Source organism: Schistocerca gregaria, chromosome 5 (assembly GCF_023897955.1).
Source record: "Schistocerca gregaria isolate iqSchGreg1 chromosome 5, iqSchGreg1.2, whole genome shotgun sequence".
NCBI classification, from domain to species: domain Eukaryota; kingdom Metazoa; phylum Arthropoda; class Insecta; order Orthoptera; family Acrididae; genus Schistocerca; species Schistocerca gregaria.
The window spans coordinates 58,573,046-58,587,118 of NC_064924.1; the positions used below are offsets into that span (position 1 = coordinate 58,573,046).

The 14,073-nt window shown below is 42.6% G+C and overlaps 1 protein-coding gene across 1 annotated transcript in view; it reads right to left on the minus strand.

Annotated features, from left to right (window-relative positions):
• LOC126272152 (serine/threonine-protein phosphatase 6 regulatory ankyrin repeat subunit A-like) overlaps window positions 1–14,073 on the minus strand; it is a 61,296-nt gene that overhangs the window by 17,432 nt on the left and 29,791 nt on the right. The window contains exon 2 of the mRNA XM_049974778.1: window positions 8,178–8,742. Coding sequence (XP_049830735.1) covers window positions 8,178–8,731 — 554 coding nt within the window. The 5' untranslated portion in view covers window positions 8,732–8,742. The remainder of the gene's footprint in view (window positions 1–8,177; window positions 8,743–14,073) is intronic.

Here is a 14,073-nt window from a genome sequence, read left to right on the forward strand (position 1 = left end):
GCTTCTTCCAGAATAGAACTTAAAGCGGCTGATAGCCGGGGACTGTACTACTGGTTCTTACTAGTATTTTCTGTCAAAATTTCATTTTCTTGGATACCCCGAGAAGTTAATATGTAATGTTTCTTCCCTGTTATTCGTTTATTTCCACTCCTGTAGTCTGAATCTATGGATTTCGCTAGTCATTATAACAAAGCTCATCATTCGCAAACCCAATCAGCCACAAAATCAGACAGCGGTTGGCATTCATTTATTCGGCCGTACTCCGTTCAGCTTGTATAGCCCCTTTCGTCTGTAGGAAAGTTTGTTTCTACATGCGACGAGGATTTCCCTGACAGAGGCATTATGTACACTATGCATGCATTCACAAATCAACTTACGATTGATTCAGAAATCAACTTTGTTCAAAAATGTTCAAAAACCGACAGGGATGGGTTTCAAAGCCAAATGAATAATCGATAGACTAACGTATGCTGGATGCTAGGCGCTTTGTGAAGCAAGGTTTATCCCGCTCAATAATATTAATTTGCGCCCCCCCCCCCCCCCCCCTTGATCTGAGCCTGCTGCGCATGCATTAATCTGGGAGCTTGGGCGCTCCAGTAAAATTTTTCCCGGTAGCATCTAGCGCGACTGCTTATACAGCGAACAGCCACATTTCTGCAGCCGGAAGCGGGAGAAGGCATACGCATGATCCCGCTCGTAACTGCTAAAACGAATCTATGCAAACAGTTGTGACGTAACACTCATGGGAGACAATTTGTTGTAACGAAGCATTGCATAGTCTTCCGAAAGCCTTAGAGACGTTTTGCTGCTGGCAGAAGCTTGTATGAGCACTGTGTTTTGTTGCTGTATATGGCGCATTTCCTTTGCAATTTAAGTTTTATTTTCGTTTTTTCTCTCGTTCAAGTTTTATTGCTGCAGTATTATTCTGCAGTAGCAGTAATATCCTTTGTTGGAGTATCGGTTCTTACCGGTCAAAATCACAAATAATTAACTGAAAACGAAAACAATAAAAATTTCCCCTCGGCCGGAGTGGCCGTGCGGTTCTAGGCGCTACAGTCTGGAACCGAGCGACAGCTACGGTCGCAGATTCGAATCCTGCCTCGGGCATGGATGTGTGTGATGTCCTTAGGTTAGTTAGGTTTAATTAGTTCTGAGTTCTAGGCGACTCATGACCTCACGAGTTAAGTCGCATAGTGCTAGGAGCCATCTGAACCATTTCAAAAAATTCCCGGAATTCTAAAAAAATTTTCCGGTTTTCGCCCATATGAAAAAATTCCCGGGTTTCCACGGATCTCCTGTAATTGTATAGGTGAACCCCTTCATTAGGCAATGTTCCACAATGCTGGAAACTCTTCCAGTTTCCGTATGTTGCGATGTTTTCCATATTTATGTCAATAAGAAACATCGCTTCTCTGTTTTATTTCTACCATCCTATGTGTTATACGAGCAGTATAGTTTACATCACAGTGTGTCCAGATTTCTGCGAGAGCCAATGGATCAAGAAGCATTAATGTCAGTTTAGAACCTGACATAGAACTCAAGGTCATGGTTGAAAAACAAAGTGTATGGCAGTGTACAAAGCTAGCCATACGCTTCTTGGATGTGTTACAGCTGAAAACCAATATATTAAACTGTTTATGAAAGAATAACACAGGAACCCTCTTTTGTGACTGGTAGTCTGTTATACATGGTCCTCTTCAGGTACAGGTGACCAAATTTTACACAGGTGTGTGCAAATGAATTCGAACACTCGTCACCTGCTCCATTGGAGGGTACATGTATATATAATATGCTCAATGTCAACACACGGACAGTATTTGTGTTTCGATATATCAGGAAAGAGATACGCTGTAAAATCTTATGGAATGTTCTATTAAAAAGAGTGGTATGACTGGTTAAAATTTGGATGCAAATAGTTTATAGTTTTTAACCTACTCTAGATGTTACAAAATAATAATGAGGAGTCCTCTTGAACGTTGTAAATGAATATAGATGTTTATCAGTATTTGTAATTTTAACAAGTAAAATGCTCTCAAATTATACAGATCTTGCTCAAAAAACTAATGGAAACGGACTGTATTCCTGTGGAATCATTACTGTTTTTAATCTGCCAAGAAGTTTCATTACTGTTTTTATTAGTGTCACAACAGTGTGTTTAAAAATAGGTGTTAGCACAAGTCCTGTGTTATTTAATACTTCATAACTTCTAAGTATGAAGTAGACACCACCTGATTTATACTTCGTTATAGTGTTTCCCTGACATGAAATATGCTATTTTGCGATTATCAAATTACTTACGAAACTAGAATACATGAATCTGCTGCTATTGCGATTGATTGTCTGTTGGATGACAAATATTATACACTACAGGCGAGTTATGGAGCAAAATATGTCAGATGTCATCATATTTGTTCTCAAGTGTATTGGAGGAATCTTACAGGGTTCTCTACTAGGTGACGTTAGGAGGTTCTGTTACAGGACATGCTCTCACGATTTGTTTCGTAAACGCCAGTGCGATATAGCATTGCACTGGCAAAACAGGACCTGCCATAGTGTACAAGGCAGCAACATCCTCTTGAATGATAGCTTGTTGTCGTTGAACATAAAATGGTTGTAATTTTTCCGACATGTGGCCTTTGCAACAGACTGCTGTATGTTCATATTGCCACCAAAACACTTCTCAAGTAGGGCTCCAAAGGCAACATAATTGAAACCAGGGCTTGCACCGAAGCATATAGACAGCCAATCTCCCCTCGATCCATTTCCAAGTGGAACAGGAACGATAAGGAGTGGGAATGACTAGGAGTGTACAAAGTACCCTCCTCCACACACTGTATGATGGCTTGCAATATGCACAGATGGTGGTAATACCGCTACACAATTATTACTTTTTAATTAAATGAAATTTGTTTCTATTTTGAAAAAAATACGAGGGTCAGTCAAAAAGTAATGCCTCCAAATTTTTTTTCTACGTTTAATTGTCAGGAAATTTAAATACAATTACATAGGTTGAAAACCACAACATTGAGGATCATTTTGTCATTTTTCAATGTAATCTCCGCCCATCTCTACAGTTTTGGTCCATCTTTGAACAAGGGCATGTATCTCAGCACGGTAAAAATCACAGCTCTGCTTCCTAAGCCATTGACGCACGGATGTTTTGACGGCCTCCTCATCTTCAAAATGAATCCCACGATGAGCTTCTTTTAGTGGCCCGAACAGATGGAAGTCTGATGGTGCCAGGTCAGGGCTGTATGGGGGATGAGGCAAAACTTCCCATCCAATTTTGACAATCTCGTCAGAGGTGTGACGACTGGTGTGTGGTCTTGCATTGTCATGCAAAGAAGAACATCTGCCATTGATTTTGTTGGGCGAACTCGCTGAAGACGTGCTTTCAGTTTTTTGAGGGTTGTGACGTATTGAACAGAATTTATTGTGCATCCCTGCTCCAAAAAATCAACCAGAATCACACCCTCTGTATCCCAGAAAACTGTTGCCATAACTTTCCCTGCCGATCGCACAGTTTTGAATTTTTTCTTCCTCGGCGAGCTTGTGTGACGCCACTCCATTGACTGCCTCTTTGATTCGGGTTCAAAAAAATGCACCCATGTTTCGTCCCCGGTCACAATTTCTTTCAGTAACTCATCTCCCTCCAAACGGAAGCGCTGCAAGTGTTGGGAGGCTATTGTTTTCCTTGCCTCTTTATTCTGATCGGTTAACATTCTTGGATCCCACCGTGCACAAACTTTTGAGTACCCCAATTGTTTAATAATCGTGATCACACTGCCTTTAGTAAGAGAAATAATGCGACACACTTCATCTGCAGTCACCCGACGGTCACCACGAATGATGTCATCAACTTACTGAATGTTGTGTGGAGTCACTGCACTCACCGGCCTGCCGCTCCGCTTTTCGTCAGTCAACGGTGTTTGCCCTTCAGCTTCCTTACAACGACGAACCCATCGTCTAACAGTGCTGACATCCACTGTCACAACACCATACACCTTCTTCAGTCTTTCATGAATGCGTATGGGCGTTTCACCTTCTGCATTCAAGAATTCAATCACACAACGCTGTCTCAAACGAACATCGATGTCGGCCCTCTTACAAACTTCTGCTGTGCTGCCACCTGTTGACACAGAAAGTTACTACTGCAGTGGATTGCAGAAGAAGGTTTGAGGAATGGCGCCAAATTCAAATTTTTCACTTAACTTAATTTTTTTAAGTAGAAAAAAAATGGGAGGCATTACTTTTTGACCGACCCTCGTACCGAGATCCCCATTGTCGAGAGTGTGCCGAGATTACCAAATTTCAGGCATTATCTCTCACCACTGAAACGCAGTGGCCGACAGCCTGCACTTAACGACCGAGAGCAGCGGAGTTTGCGAAGAGTAAGTGGTAACAGACAAGCAGCTCAGTGTGAAATAACCGTACAAATCAATGTAGGGCATACGATGAACGTATCCGTTAGAAGAGTGCGGTGAAATGTGGCGTTAATGGGCTACGGTAGCACACGACTGGTGCGAGTGCCTTTGCCAACAGATGAGATGGCTCTAACCACTATGGGACTTAACATCTCAGGTCATCAGTCCCCTAGACTGAACTACTTAAACCTAACTAACCTAAGGACATCACACACATCCATGGCCAAGGCAGGATTCGAACCTGCGACCGTAGCAGCCGCGGGGTTCCGGACTGAAGCGCCTAGAACCGCTCGACCACAGCGGCCGGCTCTTTGCTAACAGCATGACGTCGCCCACAGTACCTTTCCTGGCCTCATGACCTAATAGGTCGAACTTTCGACAACTGAAATCCGTGGCCTCGTCAGGTGAGTGCCTATTTCAGTTGGTAAGAACTCATAGTAGGTTCCGAGTGTGGCGTAAACCCCATGAAGCCCTGTCAACAAGGCACTGTGCAAGCTGGTGGTCGCTCCATAATATAGGCTGTATTAACATGGAATGGACTGGTACCTCTGGTCCAACTGAAACGTTCACTGGCTGGACTACTTGGAAACCATTTGCAGCCATTTATGAACTTCATGACAACTGAATTGTCACTGAGCCCCAATTGTTCGTGATTGGTTTGAAGAACACTCAGGACAAATCTAACAAAAGCTTTTGCCACCCAGATCGCCCAACATGGAACCCATCAACCATGTATGGGACATAATAGGAAAGGTCAGTTCCTGCACAAAATCCTGTACTACCAACACTTCCGCTGTTACGGACGGCTACAGAGGAAGCATGGCTCAATATTTCTGCAGGGACTTCCAGCGACTTGTTGAGTCCATGCCACGTCGAGGTTCTGCTCTAGGCCGGGCAAAAGGAGGTCCTACACGGTATTCGGAGGTATCCCATGACTTTTGTAACCTCAGTGGATTAAGCAGATGTAAGAATAGGTAGGGGGGATGTAATGACGAAAGTAACGCGGAGAGGACGTATAGAGAGTCGTGCCTGCACAGCTCAGTCAGTAGAACAATTGCCGCCCCCCCCCCCCCCCCCCCTAAAGGCGAAGGTCTGGGACTCGAGTTCCAGTCCAAGAGATGATTTTAATCTGCCATGAAGTTCCGCAACAGTGCATATTCAACTGCAGAGTGAGTATGCATTTTGGGAACCAGGATCATAAGCTACTATAGTTCAATTCTTTTATCTTGGCGGCTCGCGTTGCCAGTTACCAACGACGCACGCGCCAAGAGAAGCAGCGCCATAGTACAGTATAGTTCGCAAACTTAGGCGCAGTTTATGAAGTAAAGCCAGCACGGCCGCTTTAACCCTTTCGCTGCTACAGAGACGTGTTCCCTGCGTTCCGCGCCATTTTGTCATCACTGCACTGCTCGCCTGTGGAGACACATGGTGTTCTGACTGCTTTAACACACTTATCATTCGATTTCACAGAAACGATGTGGCCCAAAAACTTGATTTTCACACATCTTCTTGACTGGTATCTTCCCCCCATAAATGACTTATTTTGTTTCGATATTTAGCGCAGTTATTGTGCAACATTAAATGTAGTAAACCATTGCACGAAATTTTGAAGAGTTTGCAGAGGTAAAAGTCCATAGCGTATACTTTCCGTATGGTCGCTTTTAGTTGCGACAGTGTTGAGAATGAAATGTGGAGAAGATACCTAAATTTCATATAAAATTTACTGTAAAACAATATCTCATTTAATTTTGGTACCAAATAGGTGTCGTATGTAATATTGAAAAATATTTCGTCTTTCGCGACTGTAATAAAACTTTTATTTATACCATAGTCATTTCGATTTTTTCTAAAACGTTTTGATTAAAACAAAGTTGGTGAAGTACACAAAACTGAATTGTGGGCGTAATACAACATAGAAACTAAAATATATTGTCAGTGAGGCTTAGTGCGCAAACAATTTGCGTTTGTCACAACGGACAGCAAATACTTGCCAAAACATAGGTAGACGAAAACATTGAATATGATGTTGCCAAAGCAGCGAAGCAAAGAATTGCGTCAGACAATCAAGTAGCTCATCAACGTACGAGCCGAAATTCTGCTCTAAATAATACTTTTAATACTGTCGCAAAAGAATATATCTCAATATGAATAGTAAAACAGCGATTGCAGAAGAGAAGATATACGAACAAAACAGATAACATGAATATTGTATGTGTGCCTTTTCACTGTTTTTAGTTGCTGTGAAAAGTAATGTTGGAGGACAAAATTAGAAAAACCGGAAACTTATTATGATTACAATGAAGAGACAAAGCACTAGAATTTAAAAAATTACATTGAAACGAATAAAATTCATGACGTAAGACACTTCGATATTGTTTCTAAATAAATATTAATCACCGAACAACTTTGCACCTTGGACTTAGCAGCCAAACACCTTAACCATTACGCTAACGCAGCTCGTCGTTCAATCGACCTCCTGGAGGACTATAAAACATCACGCAAAATACCGACAAACACTGTTGGTAGGGCTACGAATTACTGACGTTTCGTCGAAGTACAATAGGAAATTGTTGTGTACATAGTTCCGCGTAGTCAGCGCGTACACAACTTTCCCACTAGAGCGCGCCCGTTAAGCACAACAGCGCAGGCGCAGCGCTCGTCCGTCTCCGCACTACGAGATGGCGCTGTCTTGGAGACGGACCAAATTCTGCTTCCGCCGATTCGCGTATTAGTATGTCTCGTAGCCAATGAGATTGCTGCTAATGTAGAAACATTTCTCCTCGCGGATCACACTCGCGCAGTGATACCTGAACGCTCAAGATAGTATAATGGGTGTACAGACCTCCGATTAGTAAATCTCCATTTGTCTGCACCAGTCTGCATTAGTCTGTAGTCAAGTTTCAGTCTGCGCCTAATAACATTATCATATTCCTGTACACAGCCATGAAGAAAGATGAATAGAGACTTTCTCAAGTATCAGAGATATGTGAGAATAAGATTAACGTACCAAGACCAAAGGAACTTCAGATTGTCAATTGTAAATAGCATCCAGAATCAAGTTAAGTAAGGTTTATGATTATTATTATTTTAATAAATGTGTGTGAAAATTAATCATGTTCAGTTTAAAGTTGGTCACTGTCAATCTGCTACTCTAAGTGTGCAAATGGCATTTCTATCGTCTGACCTAACGGCAGAAGATAAACATGCCACGATAAGACCACGAGACATATTACTGACACTCGCCTACTTGGTTAGAGCGACAAGTCAAATAATCTGATGGTGTGTGTACCGAAGGTCTTACAGGAAGCACTCCACAGAAATAAACAATTATCGCTGTTCTTTATTGCAAAAAAGCAGTTTGTGAGAATGATACAAACACCTTTCCTTGCTACCGTCTGAATTAGGAGGCTTATTGCTTGTTTGGTTTAATTAATTAATAGAATATGGAGCAACTGGTATACAGAATGCTTTTTTCAGACTTTCTATAAAAGATAGTCTGCTATCAAGACATTGCTTTCGTTCAAATACTTTACTGATGACTGAACGTTTGTAAAACTGAAGACACTCGCCCATGCTCAGCACTGCAATCGAGCTCTGGCAACGTCGTTCTGTGTTCATTGGCTGACTGTGTTTTGTGACGTCAGATGCGCAGAACAAACCTAAACTCGGCCGCCGCCGTAAATGACGAGCACTATAGAATGGAGGAAAAAGATATGGAGCTGAAAGGAATAGGCAAGCATCTAGTGTTCTTACCTGTCATCTGTAAGCAGGTTAATCAGCTCGAGTACAGCGTCAGGATGATGGTGCACAGCTTTCACCCAGTCCTCAGTGGCCATCACCTGGTCCCTGTAGGACTTGATGAATGTGACGGCGACCTCTGTGAGGCTGGGGCACGAATGCCTCAAGGCGAGCACGGCTGTGGCCGCCGCGTTGTCCACGGTCACCTGTGCAGCCACCTGCTGCTCGCACGCTGCCTTCAATCCTGAAATGCCATACTTGTCCGCAGCTGCGAGCAACTCAGGGGCCGTGCTGGCAGACTGGGGGACCTGGAGGGTGTAGAGGTACACCACCAGCTGACGCAGCACTCGGCCCTCGACGTCCGGGATCACCACCCGGCCTCTTCTGGCCTCCAGTGTTTCGTGGCGGAACATGGCCTCAAACACGGGACTCCTTGCCACCAGGACGGCCCTGTGCACCACCAGTTGGGTTTCTCCAGCCACCAGCGTGATTGCGGCGCCCTCTCCTGCGTCCAGTAGGGCGCCTAGGCCGACATCCACGAACTTCTGACGTTTAACGGTTGGAGACATACCGACAGAACCTGAAACAGCGTCACTGAGAAGTCTTTTATCCTAGTTTATACTGAAACGTCCCCTTTGAAAAATTGTACAAGACTGATCTATGTGAAACGTCCTCTTTGAACAATTATACACGACTGTGCTTAAACTGACACACAATAGTCTTTAGCGCAACGCAATCTGACTTCCAAAAATCCCTACGAAAGAATGGCCCTGACTAACATTAACCTATACGTTTCACAAATCACTTACCTCACAAAAATCTTCGTTACTCAAGCTACTGCAATACAGCGAGCGCCACTACCGCCAGCTAACTAAAAGATTCAAAGTCACTAACTACTGAGGCACAGTTAGCAAATGAAAGATTTTAATAGAGAACAAACAATGTATTTACCTTAATAGTCATAATATATGTAGCAGTTCATGACACCAATTCTTACAAATTTCAAAACTCCGCCATCTCTCTCCCCACGTCCACCACTGCTGGCGGCTCACCTCCAACTGCACAACGCTACGCGCTGTTCACATCTAGCTGCCGCTGCCCAACACTACAATGGCAGACAACAATGCAAACCAGCCACAGACTGCACACGGCACAGCCAGTGATTTTTATACAGAGCGCTACGTGGCGGCGGCGTTACTAATAAAAAAAAACCTAAACAGCCTACTTACATAGCCCCCATGCTCGCCACAAAAAAATTTACAAATTGTTTTGGGCAGTGGCCAATACAGATTTGAATTTTTTTTTTTTCATAATTATGATTACAATAGCAAAGAAATCAAATGCACACACTTATTGATACAATGTTGGTCAAAAGCTAAAATTTTCTCACAGTCCATAAAGACAGTCCTGATCATTCATCAAAGTAAAATTGCAGTGTTTTTCTCAAAGTCTGAGTAGTAAAAGAAAATGCACACGGAAGTAGTGGTTTTCTAGGCAGTCTTGAAGAAGTAGTGTTGTCCTTCCAACAGAAAGACAGTGCTGATAAGAATCAGACAGGTAATGGGCCACAACAGAGCAAACCCACAGCAGAGTCGGTCGAAGTTATGAAGAATGTTGGTAGGTTGGTCATCAAAGAGCAGACCCACTGTAGTCCTGGTAGAGATTACGGTATTGGTGGGCCACCAGAGGTGCAGACCCACTGCAGTCCTTGTAGAAATAATGGTATTGGTGGGCCATCAAAGATGCAGACCCACTGTAGTCCTTGTAGAGATGGCCAGCAGCCATCTGTTTGACTGTGCAGGCGCACAATCACCATTGAAGAGTCTTGCGGACAATATAGCGGCAGCTGGATGTGAACAGTGCGTAGCGTTGCGCAGTTGGAGGTGAGCCGCCAGCAGTGGTGGACGTGGGGAGAGAGATGGCGGAGTTTTGAAATTTGTAAGAATTGGTGTCATGAACTGCTATATATATTATGACTATTAAGGTAAATACATTGTTTGTTCTGTATTAAAATCTGTCATTTCCTAACTATGCCTATCAGCAGTTAGTGCCTTCAGTAGTTTGAATCTTTTATTTAGCTGGCAGTAGTGGCGCTCGCTGTATTGCAGTAGCTTGAGTAACGAAGATTTTTGTGAGGTAAGTGATTTGTGAAACGTATAGGTTAATGTTAGTCAGGGCCGTTCTTTCGTAGGGATTTTTGGAAGTCAGATTGCGTTGCGCTAAAGACTATTGTGTGTCAGTTTAAGCACAGTCGTGTATAATTGTTCAAAGAGGACGTTACACATAGACCAGTCTTGTACAATTTTTCAAAGGGGACGTTTCAATACATATATGGATTACTGTAAGTGTGGTGTCACCACCAGACACCACACTTGCTAGGTGATAGCCTTTAAATCGGCCGCGGTCCGTTAGTATACGTCGGACCCGCGTGTCACCACTATGTGATTGCAGGCCGAGCGCCGCCACACGGCAGGTCTAGTCTACAGAGATTTCCTAGCACTCACCCCAGTTGTACAGCCGACTTTGCTAGCGATGGTTCACTGTCTACATACACTCTCATTTGCAGAGACTACAGTTTAGCATAGCCATTTGCTACGACCTAGCAAGGCGCCATTATTTCAATAATGTATTCTGAGCAGATAATGTTGTGACTCATGTACCGTCAAGAGCGACGTTCATCATTAATGGATTAAAGTTAAGTATCAAACTAATTATGTCCGCTTTCTGAATTCTAATTCCTCCTCATGTTCCAGACCTCACGTCAGTAGAGTTCTTCCCTCCTCACGCCAAACTGCGTGAGCTAAAACGCGTGCATTTCGGCGTCCATTAGTAACACGGTGTGAGTACATAATATTTTGAATAGGAACTCATGTCCAGAAACGTACCGTTTCCCGTTCTATGACGGTTTCATTTCAGATGTATCTACTTATACTTGAGGAACTGTGTCAGGGATGACGCAGTGCAATTACTAGGGAACAAATCGAAAGGAAACGTTACGAAACATCTATTTATCACTTATTCACATTTGTTTGCATTAACACTTAAAACATTACATGTTTACATTTTTCCAAAACATTATTCTGCCCCTACAGAACAGTACCGATGCATTACAACTGCGGCTCCATGTGGCGACAACCAAAGTTGTTACAGACATTTTACCTATGAAGCATGTTCTGGTACACACTCTATCCCACATGGCGTCTCCTCAGTTTCTAGTGCAGCGGCCAGAACTCGTGCTAGCAGATCTTCTTCTGTATCTAAAGGTGTCTCGTAAATTAAACTTTGCTTATGACCCCACGAGTAGTAGTCCACAAGAGTTAAATCTGGTGTTCGCGGCGGCAACACGGCCTATCCATCTTCCATCGTATCAACTGTTGACATGTTTCCGGGACCGCACGTGAGAAGTAAGATGGTGCACCATCATGCTGAAACCATACTTTCTGACGGACACCCAGTGGGACAGCTTATAAGAATGGGTTCAACTCATTTTGTAGGAAGATCGAATATGCAGGACCAGGTAACTTGAGTGGAAGCACACGTGGAAGCGTTACACATCTGCACTGAAAGTATATGAGAATGCAGGCTTTCTCGGCGAATCTCGATGATTAAAGTTTCTCAGGTTGACAGCTGAGTCAATGAGTCGTTCTCCAGCTATGTTTCAGAAAGCTTCTTACTTTCCATCTTCAGACTGAGTGTCGGGTTCGGACGAGACGTGAACTCGATACTTCGCCTGAATATGGCAAATAAGAAACTTGCTGAAACGTTGCAAGAGAACGACAATTTAATTCGGCTGTCAACCCGAGAAGATTTTGTCATTCAACTGAAACTGTCGTAAATTGGTAATGGTTTCCGGACATGAGTTCCTATTCAAAACATTAGAAGTCCTAGATGTTTTAAATGTGAATTTACGAAACATCCTGCATCTACTGATGGGTCAAGGTACAACAATACTTTAAATGCCTCTGTGCACACTATAAATATTGTCTTCGTGATATCGATGAGAGCGACCCCAGGGGATTGTAGCATATTTCTGGATTCGTCACTTAAAAATTATGGTATGTGGCAAAATTATGGATCAAGCCCCAAAAAACAGGTTGATAGTTAATGAACACTATGTGTATTGCACTAACACAAAAGCAGTATAAAAATTGGGGAACACTGCACAAACACAAAAGCTACAGTTTTCTTGTAGTGTAGGTGTTTATTCAACATTAGTTGGTTTAAGAAGAAAACTGTACAAAATCTGGAGAAAATGAAACGTTCTGTGTGCAATGGCTTACGCATAAATACTGATAAGTGCCTTCACGCCCATTTTGACTCATTTGACAAGGTTCTTGGAAAACCACTTCTCCTATTTCGCTTCTCTTTTCTTCAGAAAAGCTAGGTTATCAGTATAGTGTATCCAGCTGCACCTGTTAAAAATCACGTCCCTCTTCAAGATTTAATGTTTCTTAAATTCTTCAGCTGCATTAAGAGTTGCCGTCGTGAAAGTTTGTTACTTGCATAACAGTCTATGTGAACGGTGTTGTGTGCGTAGATTCAGTGATTAGGCGAACTAGATCTTTTTGTAATTCACACACAGTTAGCCTATTTCGTTTCGCAATGCGAGCATAATCACGATCGCAAGACATAATCTGCTATTAGGTAAACCCACAGAAACATCATCGTCTTATTTTTGTTTTCCCCACAGCAGTTGTCATTCCACATTATGAGTTTCTTTTAACTAGTAAGTTTGAATGTAAAGACTGTGTATACGGGAAGCAATTTCATTCCCACCCCTGCCACATACGGCCTCATGTGACTGTTTTGATTAGCACCAACACGAATGCAAAATGTGTTATTTGAGAGTTGCCGCAGATATTACATTTCACTGTGACTTAATTAAGGAAGTCACATTTTGTAAATCCATTGTAGCTGCACATATTTCCGAATAAGGCCTTGACTCTTGATTGTGTCACCTTCCATGGGATCCATAGCTATCTTTGCTTTTCGGTGATGCGGTTCTAGCCGCACTTTACTATGTATTATTGGGATCACATCTCAAATTGTTTTTTAACAATATACATTCATAACAAGTCACTCGACAAACGATGATATTTTAGTTTGTAGAATTTATCTGAAAAGGGTTTTGCACAGAAGTGGTTTGTGATTTTAGTGTCTTCATGTTGCTTTTGAAATTCCTTGAATAAACTAAAAACCTTATAGTCTTCACTTAAGTATTCCTTGTCAGCTACTTTTCCCCTCGAATAATGGCTTTCTTGCCATGATATGGCCTTAATATGATCAACGAACAGTTTTTCATCGTCTTCTGTAGATTTCCAGTATTTTGCCCAATTTCCTCGCTTCTCTTCACAGATAATCTCACCACTCTGCTTCTATAATGATAATGTCTGAACTTTTCTTTTGGTCAAACCGAGATGTCACTAAATGACTCCTTACATACTCTTATTGCATTTCCCTCGTCGGCAGATAATGTATAGCATTAAGTTACCTCTTCCTTCTTTGATATTACCAGTTGTTCAGCACCTTCCTCAGCACACAGCTGAGCAGTTTCATTACTATCATTGTTTACTTTTGACCTTCGTCTCTTTATTTTGCAAATACGTATGTGAGATACTGGATAAGAATTTTCGTTCATTGTAGAAATCATTAAACAACTTAAATTTCTAGTCATATGAAAGCTGTCTGCATTGATCCTGAGAAATCAGTACGCGGAACAACCATCTCTGGCCGTAATAACGGCCTTGATACTCCTGGGTATTGAGTCAAACAGAGCTTGGATGGCGTGTACAGGTACAGCTGCGCATGCAGCTTACACACGATACCACAGTTCATCAGGAGTAGTGACTGGCTTATTGTGACGAGCCAGTTGCTCGGCCGCCATTGACCAGACGTTTTCAGTTGGTGAGAG